The 18,425-nt window shown below is 39.1% G+C and overlaps 1 protein-coding gene across 2 annotated transcripts in view; it reads right to left on the reverse strand.

The window, feature by feature from the left end:
• LOC125463164 (semaphorin-3A) overlaps window positions 1-18,425 on the reverse strand; it is a 409,874-nt gene that overhangs the window by 42,380 nt on the left and 349,069 nt on the right. For both annotated transcript variants that reach the window (XM_048554000.2, XM_048554001.2), the window contains exons 8-12: window positions 15,488-15,630; window positions 5,556-5,670; window positions 5,395-5,464; window positions 3,668-3,812; window positions 566-785 (exon numbers count right to left, since the gene is read on the reverse strand). In XM_048554000.2, the coding sequence (XP_048409957.1) occupies window positions 566-785; window positions 3,668-3,812; window positions 5,395-5,464; window positions 5,556-5,670; window positions 15,488-15,630 (693 nt within the window). The remainder of the gene's footprint in view (window positions 1-565; window positions 786-3,667; window positions 3,813-5,394; window positions 5,465-5,555; window positions 5,671-15,487; window positions 15,631-18,425) is intronic.

Below are 18,425 nucleotides of genomic sequence, written 5' to 3' on the forward strand. Positions count from 1 at the left end.
AAAGTACTGTCCCTGCCTCCACACGAGAAGATCTAGGCTCAATATGCCATGCAAGCTGCCGAAAAGGCTAATTTTAAAAGAAATTCTAACATTACCTGAATATTAATATCTGTTTCAAGTTACACTTGAATGCTTTATGTTATAACGCATCTCTTGTGAAATCATTGGGAGTTTGATTCTGTTTTGAGGGGCTGGATCTACCAACCGGTGAGCTCCATGTACTTTTAATGACATTTTATGCCCAAAGTCTGGACTGGCAACACTAGCATGTACGGGGCACTCCACTAGGTAGCTCATACTGCTTTCTGTTGATATCCTGCAAATTACAAGACAATTGTACCTGTGTACAACTTTCTATCCAGAATGTGGGAGGGATAAGTTCTCAATAGGGAGTATTTGATCAAGTGATGTTTAACATTTTCATAATGAAATAAAATGTATCTGTTACAAATTCATGTTGCAGTGAAGCTTCAAAATCTAAACACATTTTATGGGTAAAAGCTGAAATAGGGAATGTAAGTACACTTTTCCAAACAGCTAAGTGAAATATGTTCAATTTTGTTACCTGTTCCAATGAACATGACATCATACTGGCCATCTTCAGCTTCCACTCGATCAACAACTATCTGTGTGAATTGATAATCTACATCCGTCTTGATGACAATTGGACGATTATTGATAGGCAACACTGGATTGTACATGGCTGGGTGACTTCTAGCAAATGTAATTACATCATCAGGAAAGTCCTTTGTTGATTCAAGTCCTCCAAATGTTTTGCTAGGACACTTTAAAAGAACACATCAGTTGGGGGAAAATAATGTAAAGCTAAAATTGATGCCATCAAAAGGATCAAATGTTTGTTCACAAACACAATCATACAAGCAAGCAACAACAGTAAGCCATTCGGCCCTTCAAGTCCACTCTTCCATTCAATAAGATTATGCCTGATCTGATTTTAACCTCAACTTTACACTCCTGCATATCCCCAATAATCTTTCATTCCCTTGGTAATGGAGAATCTATTTCTGCATGAAAACATTTAAAGACAGGGAAAGAAAGATCTGATTAAAGAGAGGAAGAGAGATAGAAAAGTAAAGAAAAAAATTAAAATTCCAACAATTATTAAGACCTAAGTTATGAGATTCCAGCCAAATTAATTCCAATAGTTATCAGTTAATAGTAAAATAGTTACTATAATTAATAATAGGGACTTGTCCGTGTTGGAGAGGCTGACTAGCTAATGATTAACATTTATCCCAAATTGGGTATGTGGATTTAAATTGTCAATATTTCAGTGTAGGACAGAGGTCTGTAAGGGCACATGACGTGGAATGAAGAGAATTAGGACAATAATTCATAGCTTTTTAAAACCACACAAGGCCAACAATTCTTTTTACTGTTGCGGGAGCCATAACTTGAGGTGGAGCTAATGGTGGAAGAGTGGATTAATGTGTCTTTCTGTACATTGTCCAAAGCTGCAATAGCATTTGGTTGTAATTATCAAGGAGCACCATGAACCATAGTCCTTGGAATGAGATTTATTGATTGCTTTACAAGAACTCATCATGGCAGACACTGGGCAGGATTGTAAAATGTCAGATGAAAATGAATGACTTGTTCCTAAAGTATTGCACTTCATGAGGCTGAAAATATTTAATATCCTTGACAATATTTTCCAAAGTTTTCAGGCACTGTTTCCAGCATTGATATATTTAATTCTCTTGTGTTCGTACACAACTGCTGAACATTTTAAATCACCTGATTGAACAATAAACCTGTCTTACAGATCAGTAACCTTTACAGTAGGCTGGAATGATAACACATTTTACTAACAATCATAGATGAAAATCACACCATGGAAAATTAATAAGGAACATGCTAGCACCTCTTTCTGAGATTCATTCCTCACGGTTTTAAAAATAGTGGCAACCGCTTATTTTGAATAAATGTTTATCAAAACAACAGTTTCGAGAATGTTGCACAAATTCAGAAACAGATTAGGAAATATTTTATACCAATTTGGTGAATTTTGGAGCAATGTTGATTTAACTCTTGGGACTTCTGTGTCTGTCTGTGCTATTCCTTTGCTGTCACTGGATAAATGTCATGGAGCTTTCTTCCTAACAACACCATGGGTATCACATTCTCAAGCGATAATTAGGGAAATCTATTTTCTTATTTCAATCTCAGTACACAGTAACTACACAATAACATCACCAGGAATTCCTAAATGTCAAACATTCATGCTTTGCAATAAGGGGCAAGACTTTTGCATCAACTTAACACATGCTCCAACATAGACTTTACAAGCCGCAGTTTGATTAATACTTTCTATTGTCAGTCAAGGCCTGGGGAAAGCATTTGGAAGCAGTGAATACCTTGAAGTAATCAATTAGTGAGGAAGACAGATGGACATAAAATAGCATTGACATGGCAAGGGAATTTTCAGCACTCGTAGTAATAGATAGGACAGGTGAGGAGAAAGAGAGTTAATTGACTTCTCATGTTCCCTCCCAAAGTGATCACACAAGAAGAGTGCCAAACAAAAGGAAAAGGAGCAGCAGAAGGAGGGAATGAAGGCAGAGCAGGGCAGTCATCACATAGACATTTCATCAGATATTACCATCTGATTCTCAGAAAAGAACAATCTGGGCATTTGTGCATAACTTTGTGTGACAGATTGCATTAAAGTAGCCAGTTTCTTAAAGATTGAAGCCATTGTTTTGAAGTTGCTTATAGTGAGATATTGCTCATTGTGGTCACTTTCTCAATTGCTATGTAATAGGAGCTGTCTCATTCCAAAGGACTACACATTTTCCATTGAAGTGACTCAAATTTCAGTAGATCTTAGACAAGATGTGAGATTGGAAATGACAAGCAGAATAAAAATATTGATTAAGAGAGAGGTCTAGTTAACTGTAGACATGGATAAGAGAGGCCTGGGGGAACTTTACAGTCCAACAGATCTAGACAAGAAGCAAAGTAACATCAAACTGTATAGATAATATTAACAGAACATTAAAAAAAAGTAGAATCCCTACAATGTGGAAGCAGACCATTTAGACTATCAAATCCACACAGATCCTTTGAAGAACATCCCACACAGACCCACTGTCACCAAACTCCTGATTTCCCATGGCTAAACCACCTGTCTTGCACATCTCTAAACACTATAGGCAATTTAACATTGCCAATCCACCTAACCTACACATCTTTGGACTGGGGAGAAAGTTGATACCCAGAGGAAACCCACACTGACATGGGGAGAATATGTAAACTCCACACTGACAGTCTCTCAAGGCTGGGATCAAGTCTGATATGGGGCAGCAGTGCTAAGCACTGAGCCACTGTGCTGTCTGTAGGGGAGTAAAAGGGGAGAAACAATAGAAGTAAGGAACAGAAGTGAAGTGGGATAAAATAAAAATGCAAAAGTGGAGGAAGTAGGGAATTTTAAAAAATGTAAAAAATATAAATGCTGGGTCTTAATATATATTTGAAAAATAGACATCTTTAAATCCCCTTCAATTGTGATGTTTAAGATTTACACACATCTTCATGAGATTGAATATTATACAATAGCTTTGCTGCAGAATAATTCATGCTACTCCTTCTTAAAAGATCTATACAGATACAGGTTCAGTTTTGCACCAATTTGATAAACACTTACTGTTCCTGGGCGAGGATATGGAACCCTTCCTTGGAATGGCACCCACTGATAACTCGGGCCTTCTCTGTGGGCATATGGGCCCAAGAAGACTCTCCTCACATCAGACATACTGTACATGCACACAGCTGATCCCTTAAAGATGTTGCTATATAGAAAAAAGGTGGAAGTAAATCATTCAATTATGACAAAATGCAATGAGATTCATATCATTGAAAACATACTAACACTCAGAGAATGCTCATTTCCTTTCAGAGCACCCCGGCAGTGATCTTAAGAGGGAAAGGCACATATATCAAAGGTTGCTTTGATCAAAGGACCATAAAATTACTTTAAAACTGAGATTAACGGTTGCCTGACTGAATGTTAGATAACCATGGATTTTCTATTGAGCCCTTGGTCACAGCTCTGATCATGGTGTCCACCAGCCATTTTAAAAAATGTAAATGAAAGATTTTGGGCCTTTGACTTTTGTAGAATTGGTCTGTAAAAGACAACCAAGCTGTTCACACTCTTCCTGCCTGTACCTCGTCAAGAGAAAATCTCCCAAACTAATGACGAATTCACCACCAATGTCAAAAAGGAGTAACAGCAAATAAGGCTATTGGTATCTATATGGTTATTTCACAACATGTTTCCATCCTTGAAATGCTGTCACTTCTGAAATGTTAGGAGAAATGAATAATAGATGGGCAGTACAATCTAATAGCAACATACTGATTAGTCCTGAACTTTGTTCCTGGGTGAGGTGCCCAGGGCTAGAAGAAGTCCTGCTCTGCAAACCCAATTTGGAAAAATCCCTGACTGTATTCACTATTTGCACTAGTTTGGCACTTTTTTAAAACAGTTCGTAACAAGGGTTTTATATACCTTCAACGCAATGGTTTCACTGTTAACACTCCCAAAAGATACTTCCTTCACCTGCCAAGGGTACACGAAACCCTACCCATTAGGATATTTATCCCCATGCAATAACGAGGTCCACTCTCCACCCCAAAGACATTCTAATTCCACGTCCATAGGAGAGCCTTACATCGCCAAAAGGGTATCCTGACTATCTAAGTGTACCTGTAAAATCAGAGCCATTCATCACATCTAACATGTTCCCTTTAGGCTCCATATTATGAGGAGCCAAAAATCCCACTTCAGTGGAGGCGACTGATGATTTAAATGGCCAGCTGCTTCAATAAAACACATGGACACGACCCAAATAGACGCCACCCCCGGACATAGGGAGTTTCTTCTTTATACTAGAAACATGGACCATGGGTACCTGCAAACTCAGAGAAATGTTAAAACTACATGAAGGAAAAAAGGGTCTCCGATGAAGGGTCTAGGCCCGAAACATCAGCTTTTGTGCTCCTGAGATGCTGCTGGGCCTGCTGTGTTCATCCAGCCTCACATTTTATTATCTCGGATTCTCCAGCATCTGCAGTTCCCATTATCACTGAAGGAAAAAAGGATTGGCTGGTTGTGTTGCAGACTACTTGTTGGTGAAGAATAATTTAATGCCACTTTTTGAACAAACTTCAGCTCCAATTTCGAATTTCTTTGGTGTTTCTGCTGCTGTAGCATCGGAACTTCATCAGAAGTTAACCCTGGTTACAGAGACAATGAATTTGCGTTCTGCTGACGACAGAGTTAAAAGTGTACTTTAATACTATTGAACTGAGATAAATAGGGATCTTTCTTCTCTAGATTTTTCACACCCAAAGCACTGTCTTCCTTACCTGGATGTTGTAAAAATGCCATAGATGAAAGGATTCTTGGGATCTTTAGATTTCATGATGTAACTATCCTCTGAAAAAGAATAGCTTGTCATTTAGATACATGGAGAATATTTTGAAGGAAAATGAATGATGATTGTCACGGTGTCTGTTTTCCTACTTACGTAGTTCATCAAAATGGGTATCGATTCCATTTGGTCCCGGTACTGCACAGATTAGACGGGCTTTAAGAAAAGTCACCCACTTATTGACAAGGCTTCGATGGCCACCAAAGTCATTCTGACGATAGATTGAAGACCAGGTCATTAAATGCAATAACCACAGTGATGAGAGTGCATTTTGTTTATAGAGGAAGAAGGCTTAATGCAAGTACTTGTGAAGAAACATGGTTTCTGTTTATCAGTAAAGCTGGAAATGCCTGGGACCTACTGGTGTGAGTGAGATTTAACAGGGTGTGCTAATGTGATCTCTCACTGTGCTAACTCCATCACTGCACACAGCTGTCACTCGGGGTTGGAAGCCTGTGATTCCCTTTACAATGGAATGAAGTTTCTGCTGCTGCTGCCCTTTTCACCACTACCCTGATGTTAATTAATTCCAACAAAAATTCGTGGCCAATTGCACGTCCAGACATTTCCAAATTTTGGTCCCTCGTGATAATTTTCGCTCATTGTTGGTTTCATTTCCACCTGAAGCAATAGAGTTTATAGTCTGTCATACATTAAATTTATAATATTATAGGATCATAAGCTACAGGAACAGAATTAGACCATTGGGTCCATTGAGTCTGCTCTACCATTCAATCATGGCTGACATGTTTCTCAACCCCATTCTCCAGCCTTCTCCCTGTAGCCTTTGATCTCCTTATTAATCAAGAACCTACCTAGCTCTGTCTTAAGTACACTCAATTACTTGACTCCACAGCCCTCTGCAGCAACGAATTCCAAAGTTTCAACTGGTGACAGATCCTCTGTTAGGAGAGGAAATCACATTTGACTACTCTGGAATTTTGTTTTTATTTGGAGGCATTTCAGTGATGAGTGTGTGAGGTTTATCCTAATGTAGACTAAAGGTCTCAATCAAATCTGAGATTTTGACCAGCTGAAGACTGATGTATAATTCTGCAAGAACTGCCTGTTGTTCCTGCGTTGTAAGCAGATCATTGGCATGCCTTTCAAATTGTGGATCAAGTTTTCATTGCTTTGATAAATTAACACTGTCATGTTAAGGAGCATTGAGCCACATTCATTCTTTAAACCATTACAGTAACTCTGGGAAGCAGCCCATTTTGGGAGAATCTGATCCATTAAACTGAACTTACAGTCTACAAGCTGTACCAATATTTCTCACTGTCATGGTGAGGTGGATATTAATGAGTTCTGATATTGCTCCTTTGCTATTAACAGATGATTAGTGTAAGATACTATTTGGAAAATGACATATAGATTATGAAGTAGCAATAATATGGCTAAGTAAGTGGCAGTAGCAGACTTGCTATGATCCTATTGAAGTTACCAGTGTGTTCCTCAAATGTGCGATTGAACGACATACATTTGAGGAACAAACCTCACTTAAACCAAATGTACTTGGATACTGTGGCTATTGTTAATGCTAGATGCCATCATATTATTTATCCATCACATCAAGCAAGGTGCACAGCGAGGATAGTGCGATAATCAAACAGTCAAATGAGAGCATTTCTTTTCAAGGTTCTCTAATGTTGTTTGATATTGAGCTGATCTCACATTTAAAGCAGAATAAACTCAAAACATAAAACCCTTTCACATCATGGACTTTTTCCCTCTGTGCACAAGTTGTCACAGGTTGGAGTGGCATTGCTAACATAGATTGCAAACAGAAGGGTGTTGCAGCCTAGGAATTGCTCCTTTCACTGTGGGACAGGTGTTTGATTCTGTTTGGATTTTAATGGAATAAGAGTTTCCACAATCTGTCAGTGCTAACAACAAATCCTAGAATGAAGAAATAGACCCTTCAGTCCAATATGATCTGCTCCAACTTCTTGAAGGAGCTTTTCAGTTCATCTCACTTTTCCCATAGCCTGCGGATATTGCATTTTTAAGTGTTAATCTAATTGCCCTTTGAGAGTCTTCTTTTAAAAATGTCACCTCACCTCCCCCTCTGGTTCTTTTGTTAATTATTTTTAATCAGTTTTCTCTGCCTAGCAATCCAACTGTCACCAGAAAGAGTTTCTCTCTATCTGCTACCAAAACCTCTCAATAGTTGACATCGGTGTTAAATATCTCCTGCATCTTTCCTGACATAAGGAGAATAAGATGTCCAGTCTCTGATTCTTGATATCATCACCATTCATATCAAATGCTGGTAACATCACTGACCAGACACTCCCAAAAATAGACGCTCCATTGCATAAGTATGTTTCCATAAGGTCAGCAATAATGTTTTATAATTATTCATTGATGCGTTATGAAATTTAGATCACTTTGGTAATTAGTACGCAGTCTACATCAATCACTTCTTTCCTACAGAGATAGTAGGAACTGCCGATGCTGGAGAATCTGAGATAACAAGGTGTAGAGCTGGATGAACACAGCGGGCCAAGCAGCATCAGAGGAGCAGGAAAACTGGCGTTTTGGGCCTGGACCCTTGTTCAGAAACTATTTTTGAAGAAGAGTCCAGGCCCGAAACAGCACCTTTCCTGCTCCTCTAATGCTGCTTGGCCTGCTGTGTTCATCCAGTCTACAACTTTTCTACAACCTGAGTCAATTCAAGAACTCCCAAAATACCAGTAGATTACTTCACAAACAATACCACTTTTGCAAAATATGACAAAGGACCAGCCCCTTCCCCTTGACAGCACATTGTTGTCAAACATGACAAGCTGCCCAGCTACGATTTGCTCTCGCTAACAGGGAAGGCAGAGATGTTGTGAGCATTGATGTAAACCTAAAATGAGTGAGTGCTGAGAAAACAAGCTAAGGACTCTGGGGTGCATTCTGTTCCAATGCATGACATAGCAACCTGCCCCAGTGCTCGGCAATACTGTAACGCAGGAAGTAGGGGCAGGATGCAAACCCACCTTGCAATTCAACAAGATCATGATTGATCTATCCTAGGCCTTAATTCTTCAGCTCACATAGCCCTCAGCTTCTCAATATTTCAAAGACTTATTTACCTCCTTTTCAAATACTTGTAGTAATGTAGACTCCACAACTCCCAGAATTCTAGACATTCACTACCCTCTGAGAGAAGAAATGAATGCCCCTAGTTTGAGAGCTCCTCGCTTAAGGGCCCATTTTTTTAACATCAACGCTGTTGATGAAACCTGGCAGAATCTTGTCTACTTCAGGAAGACCATTCCTCATTCTCCTAAACTTGACTGAATGAAGGCCTAGAGATAATGGGAACTCCAGATGCTGGAGAATCCAAGATAACAAAGTGTGGAGCTGGATGAATACAGCAGGCCAAGCAGCATCTTTGGAGCACAAAAGCTGACATTTCAAGCCTAGACCCTTCATCAGAAAAGCTTTTCTGATGAAGGGTCTAGTCCCACAATGGCAGCTTTTGTGCTCCTCTGATGCTGCTCAGCCTGCTGTGTTCATCCAGCTCCACACTTTGTTATCTTGAATGAAGGCCTAACCTGTTTAGCCAATCTTAACCCATGTGCCAGGAGTCAGCATCCAACGCCAGTACCTGCCCTGGGGACCAAAACTGTGGACAGTGTTCCAGGTGTGGCCTCATCACCTTGTACAGTCATGTCAGTGTGATATTGAAATATTCAATGGCATTATAAATGAGGCCCAGACATATGATGTGATGTGATGAGCCTGGCGTTTTGCTGGCATCTGTGTCTGTGGACAAAGGGTCAAGGGATTCTCCAGCCATGGAATGTGCGAATGCCCATGAGGAATGCTAGTCAAGATGGAGACGCATTTCTCTATTACCTTGGGCAGCAACGCCCCAGATGTAAATGACGTGTAATAACGAGATGTTAATATGTACAAATAGGCCCCTTGCCACTCACTAGTGAGATTGCTCTCTTGTTTAAACCTTGGATGGAAAATTAGATGATTATTCTCTCAAGTTCAGAATCTAATTTTTTTCTGCTATTGCCAATGCCCATGTTGTTCAGGGCCTGGTAACATTCAGCTCTGAATCTCAACCTTTGTGAGACATATTGTATAAAGGTGAATAATAAAGAGTAATTTTGCAGCTCTGATGCGATGGTGCAGGACTGCTATGCATTGTGTTATGTGTCCAGATCACAGCATGGGCACCACATTGCAAGATTTGCTGAATTAAATGTTTGGATGATTATCCCGACTCAGAGACATCTTGGAAGAAAGTTACTTGGTGTCTATATCTTGTGGTAGGCACCTGGTTTCGCTTGAAAATGCTTTTGAAATCAGTTAGGGTTAGAGAGATGGACATAATAGGCTGGTTCCCCACACAGTGAATGGAAGGTTTTGATGCAGACATTACAACTACAAAAATGAGGTTTGAAGGAGAGAGCTGTTTAGTATTAAATGATCTGCTGTAGCTTAGCTGGCAGCTTGATCTTCCTTGATTAACAAGGTTCTGGGTTTTTTTTTTACTCCAGGACTTGTGCATAACAATAAAGGCTAACACTGCCGTGCTAAGGGAGTGCTGCACTGAACCATTGCATTTCCCTCCAATAACTTGACTAAGCTGCTTACATGGACAACAGAAAATGTCAAGTAGAATCTTGCTTTGCTTACTGCACCAGCCAACAGTGTAATTCCAAGAGAGTGAGCTAAATCTAAACAAACTGAAGCTAAGGGCGATATCAAAAGAAATTGTTACAAGATCTTATATAAAAGGATCTCAATATATTCTTGATGTCAGGTTTCCTGCTAATCACAGCAGATTTTTTTTAGGTAAGCTGACATCATTTCACAGCTATTAGTTGAATGAATCATTTTGTTGAAATTATGTTGAGAAGCAAAATCAACTAGAATAAAATGTTTGAATTTGATGAAACAGTCTGCGTTTAGAATGAAGTAGAAGCAAGAGACGGATTGTTTAATTCAAGAAAAATCTTCAGTTACAAATGTCCAGAAGTCAATAAGAATATTTGCACATGCTTCATAGTCTATGAAAAACTCAGTTGCTGATGTTTATCACAAAGTTAATAGGCATTGTTGAAATGTGACACTGAGAGTAAAGATGTGATAATTGTCCAAAGTCTATATTGGGAACAAACAACAACTGTCAGGCTAGAAGAGGGACCATCAGATTCAAGTGACGAGAGAAATTCAACAAAGTTGTATCTTGTCACTTAAATTCAATCTGTAAACAGGACAAATATTCAGAGATATTTGTACAGCACTTCCAGGGATACAGTGTAACATGGAGTACACTGGCAACACCCTGTGACTTGCAGAATCAGCAGATGCCTGGTAGCATATTTTAGATCATGTAAAATCTGCAAGTTTAGAATGTGGATTCAGCATGAACACCAGAAAGAGACAAACCAATGGTATTTTGGAAGGAATGAGAGTGAAAGTTGGACTAGACAGTGTCACACTGCAACAAATGGCAAATTTGACTATTTAGGATCAAACAATAACAGCAGAAGGCAGATGGGACGCAAAAGTTACAAGAAGGATAGAGATAGCAGATTTCATTTTGTGAGGTTAAAAAATGCATAACAAGACAAAAAAGAAACATGAAATAAACTTGTAAGATGATATATTCTGTCCCCTCTGGTGTCTACCTCAGAAACTGGGACTGTAAGCAATGATCATGGAAGGAAATAGAAATCATTGAAATGAGAATGCTAAGACATATGTTAACTATTGTAAGTACTGATCTGAGGCAAATCATGAGATGCTCAAAATCACAAAACAAAAAAGAAAACTCTTAAAATCAAAACACAAAAGAGATAATATCATGCTTTGACCACTTGACCAGAGCTAAAAATCAACAAAGATGTCTTCTTAAGGCAATGTGGATGGTGGAGAACCGTAGGAAGAGGGGTTGGTCTTGGTGTAGTAAATGGCAAATATCATGGGACTGCTACAGACCATTAACAGTACGTAAGTGAGGATAGTGGAAGACAGATGATTGTGTGGGAGATATTTTTCATCAACCTATTCAGACAGCTGGGATATACCTCAGGGATAGTTGGCACTTGAATCCACATCTACTGGTCCAGAGGTGAGGGCACTACCCCAGTACCATAAGATCTATTCTGGATGAATGTGGAACACTGAGATAGTGGATCTCCTGCAGGTGTAGTTAATATAATAATGAGCAGTGCTCCATTATCAGACCATTTGAACAGTCTATATTGATAGCTGCCTACTCAGAGATTTGTCAAGATAGCTCATAACCATCAAATAGATATCGGAAAATGTTCTTGTTTTTGAGTGCAAAGTTACATTGACAAACCTAGATAAGGAACATCTGTCCCCTTCAACATATGAATAGTTTGTGGAGGCATTCAAGGTACTAGGAGTTCAGAAGGGCCTTGTTAAGAATGGTGAGAAGGAATTACTTTTCATTAAATCATCTATAATAGTCAGGTCAGGAGTCTATTTTGTAATCAAAGGAGTGATTTTGCTGAATCTATTGCAACAGGTGGCAATATTCATCACAATTCATGAAGGCAGGGTTAATCAAACAAATTAACCTCAGGAAGCTGTAATCTTCTAACTTATCTGTTTAATTTCTGTGAGCTTGAAGGAAGTTTCCTGTTAGGAGTTTCTCTCTCTAGAATGCTGAGTTGATGTGAATTATGATAAAATGAAGAGTGAAGATTACAGAGCAGGTATGATGGAATGATCTTTTAGATGGTCTGAAAGCTCTATGTGGATTATTGCGACTACGGAAATCCTCACAGGCTAATGTCTCCCTTCAATCGCAGGGAAGGCGATGGCCTAGTGGTATTATCGCTGGACTGTTAATCTAGAGACCCAGATAATGTTCTGGGGACCTGGATTCAAATCCTGCCACAGCAGATGGTAGAATTTAAATTCAATAAATATCTGGAATTAAAAATATAATGGTGACTGTGAATCCATTGTCAATGTTGAGAAAAACCCATCTAGTTCACTAATGACCTTCAGGGAAGGAAACTGCCCTCCTTACCTGGCCTGGCCTACATGTGACTCCAGACCCCCAGCAATGGTTGACTCTTAACTGTGAGATGAGTAATAAATGCTGCCTAGCCAGCGACACCCTCATCCCATGAATGAATAAAGGAAAAGAAACCTGTAACATCTGCACATCAACATCGAGTGGTTCTCCTATGACTAATCATTTCTTCTAATAAATTCTGCAAACTAAGAATCTCCACTTTGATTTTAATTCCTGGATGGTCTTTCTTACCAACACTTGACCATTGTTGCACATTCTGTTTGCAAAGCATTGATTTTGGGTTAGGATGAATTTTTGTTTTGTCTGTACCTTTTACTTTGCATAATTCTTGATTAATGTTCACTGCAATGAAGAAATATTCAAAAGATAGTTTTAGTTTGCAACACAATTGCAGAATCCCCACAATGCCAATAGAGCCCATTCAGCCAGGACCAATCCTGCAAAGAGCATCCCACCCAGAACCAACATGGCCAATCTACCTAACTCTACACATCTTTCGCCTGTGGGAGGAAACCCACACAGACATGAGGAGAATGTACAAACTCTGAAAGGCTGGAATTGAACACAGGTGCCTGCTACTGTGAGACAGCCTTATGAACCACTGAGCCACCTTGCCACCCAATTAAGCAGCATCAGGTAAAATCCCTCACAGCCTTAAAAGAATGTTGCTGGTTACTTCCTTTTCAATCTATTTTAAACACTCTACGCTAATAAAATGGGCCCCATGTGTCATATGCAGTCATGTTCTGTCTGAGTGTTAGGTATAAATAACTCAATGGCTTTGAAAGGAATCCCACGCAAAGGTGAAACAGATGGATATGAATCTGAAGCAGATTTCCAGGTCAGAGCTGGTTCAGAATACAAAGCTCTAACATTAGATGTCCATAATCATTGATAAATAATGTTGGAATAGTTTTCTTCATTTTACAGTAACCACACCCCTCATGTTTATACTCATCCCGACTTTTTATCTGATGGGTATTTGGGAAACACCCTAAGCTTTTAATGGTTGCTTTAAATACAAACCCCAAAACAGCTTGTGATAATTAGGTGTAGTTTGTTGTTCTCATTTCAAGAATGAGCAGTGAATCACAAACTTTCCTGGCATTCCTTCGGAGGGAAATAAGGTCTGTGTGTAGAATTTTGATGAAGTCCACATGGCATTACAAGTATTGAATGTCAATGTGGTGATTTTATAGATAAACTCCATTTAGATGGCTGTTTCCATATGAGACTGCTGCTTTCAATTAGCAACAGAGGAGTGGACTGGCACTCTATAATATAGTCTGGTCCACTTAAGGTATATTCAATTTAAAAAAATTAAACTCTCTATTCATCCAGCAGCTGAAGAAACACTGCCCTTTAAACAACCACAGTTAATACAAATTTCCAGATTTCTCAGGAATTCTTATGGCCCCCCTTGCTTTAATGAATGTCATGATCTGGCTCAGCATTTTCCACTACACCCTTGCCATAAAATAAGTGCACTGAATTTGAAGAACTTCACTACTCACAGGCAGAACTAGATCTGTTTTGTGTAGTTGATGTAAGCGTAAATGACAGAATTGATTTTCCCTTCAAGATCTTTGATAGGTACAGGCTGATTTTCTATCAGCTTTGAAGCAGATTAAAAACTAATAGAGGAAATGTAGATTGATAACCTCACTGCCACAGAAAAATGAATACTACATATCCTACAGTTTTTGATATTGATTACATTAAGTTCGGTAAATGCTGGTAGTCTCTCTTTGATGTGTCACAGAGTGGCTTGCACTCTTCCTTCTAAACCAGTTAATCTCAAAATAGCTGATAGTTGGCAAATAGTGCGACAACAGAAACAACTTCCCACGAGGTCCCCTCTCTCAATGAGTTTAATACCCCCCACCTTATCCCATCATCCACAGGAATCAGCAGCATCCTTGGTTACTATGCACACCATCACACATCTGTTTGCTTCTGGTCTTTTGTGTGTTTACCATCCCAGTTCTCTGTATTGACAACAGAACTTCTAACAACCCTTTCTTTACACACTTCATTTCAGCTGTCAGTAGCTGTGCTGACGCACCTTATTTGGCCCTATCTCCTATTCTTACTTAATTAGATTTCCAAACTTAAAAAGTTTTTAGACATTGATAGATAGAATTTTCTGTTGGTTCAGAAAATAAGTGTTTGAACTCCACACCCCATAATTAATTCCGCTGACTTCAATTAAACTGAATATCAAGAAAAGTGTATTTCAAATGAATACAATGAATGGGCAGTATATCTCCAACTCACCATCCTGACTTGGAAATATATCACTGTTCCTTCAGTATTGCTGGATGAATATCTTAGGATTCCCTACCTAATGACGTTATGGGTTTGTCTAAAACATGCGGACTACAGCAGTTCAAGAAGGCAACTCATCACCACCTTCTCAAGGGCAATTAGGAATGCACAACAAATGCTGGCCCAGTTCTCAACATCTACATTCCATTAAACAAATTAAAGGATAAAAATCTTGTTCACTTGTTCAAGATGAATTCTACACATCTGTTACAGATGGTTTAAAACATCAGGAACTGCAGTTATAGCCCTTGTTTCTGATTTAACTTGATCTGAGATCACCCATTTCTTTAGAATTTCACAACAACAAAGGTTAGATTGGTTAATGTCCAACAACATTAAACAGACTCACACTGAAACAGCAGCTGTCTTTTCATATAAGTTTTCAGTTTCAGTTGACTTGGAAAATATTGGCAACGTTTTTCAACCAACGTCAAACTAAAGTGACAACTTTAGAATATGAAAGGAATTTTTAAAGAGTGTGAACTATCTTACTGTGAAAATCAGTGGAGAGAAGATTCAGAGAAGCCATCTGCCAATTCACTGCATCAGGTTTTGCATGTTTGATGTACACCCCAGCTTCAAGCTCAGAGTCTTCAGTCCACTGATGAAATTATTAAACCAGAAAGGTACATTACTCATTGGAGAATTCCGCATGCAGCCAACTGACCTTGCACACTTGTCCTATTCGGGCATGAGTCGCTTTTCCCGAATACTCTCCATCCAAAGCATTTTCTCGAAAAAAGAAATATATTTTATCATCTTCTGGATTGTCACTCTCTGGTATCAAGTGAGCACCGATGAATTTTGGTTCTGAAGAGCAAACATCAAAATCAACACTATTAAAACACTGAGGAATTAAAGTTAAAAAAAAACTTTAATGATTTCATTTTCAACCTAATACCAAATCTAATAATTGTCTTGCATTTAGGTTATGTTGATTGCATTAAATGAGAAAAGTAAAACCACTTGTGGTATCCTTATCTTCGAGCCAGGGGTCCTGCAGTCAAGTCCCATTGCTCCTTAGGTGTGTCAAAACATCTCTGAACATGTAGATTGGAAAATATCATTAATGAAAAAAAATGATATTTTAATCCAATCCACGTCCCTCGCAATGGATTTGGTGCTGAATGGAATCTTTGACATAGCAGAGAACAAGGCTGGAGAACTCCTGCCAAAACAGCTCTTGAAGAAAATCCATTGGATCTTCTAGAGAATGCAGAAGGTCAAGGGTTTTGATCGCTTCAGAGGAGGAGTCACTTTTTTTTAATGCTGCCACCTCAGTAAGGGATCCAAGTTGCATCTGCAAGAAGAATGAAAATTAGGACCATTCTCCCTCCACCTGACTTTGCAAGTCTGGGAGTATTGGTGTCAGAGATCATCAGGATGCAATCCTGTTGCAAGGAAAATACTTTAGTTTAATGGATGCCATTTGGTTCAATGCTATTTGTGAGATCTGTTGGTTTGGGATGTGGCAGCTCCCTTTGTTCCTTGATATAACAGTGACAGCATTTCCAAACAGGATCATTAAATGTGAAATGCCTTAGACCAAGGTTTTTCAAAGTAGGTCTTAGGGTTTCAAGTTGAGTTGCAAGCTGATATTTTGGGGTTGCGAGCTCTGATGCAGGAATACCCATTTTGTTATAATTTTCATAAATGTCATGACAGCTATCCTGCCACTCTCAGTTTGGAGTGAAGAGTCAAGACAATCTTCAAGCCTCAAAATTATGGGACAGAACTTAGGAAGTATTGCTTTTCACATTTCGGAGTAAGTGTTTCATGAAAGCAATATTTCCTGCTTGTTTGATAATTTGTGACATTTCAGTATCTTTTAATGCACATTTGCATCATTGACAACGATATCATTTTACACATTCTGTCAAAGTCTGCTCTAGAATAAACCTCCACACTTGGCATATTCGATATGAGGGAAAAGTTAACAAAACGTATTTCTGTTTGCATTGCACAGTGACAGGACTGAATTTCAAGGAGAACAAAATGACAGAGTATTTGGTTAACCTCTGTGCCCCACATTTTCATTCACATTCCACCCTCTCTACCCCATGAAGCTCCTTACTCATTCCTGGTTCTTTAATTTCTACCTTGACAATATTTCATGGTTCCACACTCAGCCTGAGCTGTAGTCATCTCTCTCTTTCTTCCCCATAGACTTGGTGATGCCACTGCACACCTGACCAGCCTTTCACATTCTTGCCTCTACAAACCTGAGGTTGGTTATTCTCAAACACCACCAAATTCCATGTACCCATCACCCCTCTGCTGTCTGACCTCCATTAACTTCTGCTTAGACCAGGCCTCTATTTTAGCATTTCATCTATGTTTTCAAATCCCTCCATGGCCTCTCCCCTCACAACCTGTGTAACCTCCTGATAGTTGTGGGCTATCTGCTCATTCTGGCCTGATTTTATTCACACCACTACTTTCAGCTGTGCCTTCAGCTCTCTGCGTCCCAAGCTCTGGAATCACGTCCTTGAGCCTCCTTGCCTCTTTACCTCCCTCTGCTTGTTTAAAATCCTCCTCCAGAACTGCACCTGACCAAGTGGTCATCTGCCACATTTCTCTTTGTGGGACTCATTGTCAAATGGCAATAGAAGTTGCTGCTGTTTTCTTGCAGCATTGCTTGACTGGGAAGATGCAACTAAATGTCCACCACAATTTATCACTCGACAGTGACAAGAAATAAAGGAGCACAGATTAACAAATATTCCGAGTTTTAAAATCTATTTCTTAAAAGTTTCCACCAATAAGCTTTCATTCAATTTAATGTTCAAAAGAAACATCCCCTAAACACATTAGTACTTGGAGCATTAAACCACTGCCCATCTCTGCCAGGGCATTTTTCTGCCTTCACACCAGTGAGGAGTGGAAAGAGCATTTTAATGCAAGCAGATTGACTCATTTCTTTTCAATTCTCACATACTTGCTTAGCAGACTAATGGGTTTTCATTATTCAACTCAGCAATTGCCCTCGATGCAGTACAAAGCAGTCCTCAGTCAGCATCTGCTTCTGCTCAGATCTGCCATGATTTATATGAAGAGCAACATTCAGAAATGAAGACAGGGCCTTGATCTTATCATGTGAAAGCAATTAAACCCTTTGAGGCTTCAGCTTCTAGAGAGTCAAAGAGTAAGGTTAAATACTTCAATAAAAAAAACTGCATATGCTGGAAATCAGAAACAAAATCAGAAATTGCTGTAGAAACTCAGCAGGTCTGGCAGCATCTGTGAAGAGAAAACAACATTAACTTTTCAGGTCCAGTCATCGCTCTGAAGATTGTCAGACCAGCTGAGCTTTTGCAGCAATTTCAGATTTTGTTAGAAAAGTCAATCCATTATGTATTTTCTTACTTTGCTTGAACAAAATGTATTGTATTAGACAGGTCTCTACATTTGAGAAAGATCCACATTTTTAATAAATTTGTTAGCAGAAGCACTGGACGATATGTAACAATTCACCACGTGTTATTTCTGTCATGAATTCTAATTTGATGATAATCACATCCAATCCATCCTACAGGGTATTAAAACTCAACTCCTGAGCAATTTAACCGTTATCAATTTCCATTGTTTCTGCTTTATCAATACCT

Source organism: Stegostoma tigrinum, chromosome 25, assembly GCF_030684315.1.
Source record: "Stegostoma tigrinum isolate sSteTig4 chromosome 25, sSteTig4.hap1, whole genome shotgun sequence".
Lineage (NCBI taxonomy): Eukaryota > Metazoa > Chordata > Chondrichthyes > Orectolobiformes > Stegostomatidae > Stegostoma > Stegostoma tigrinum.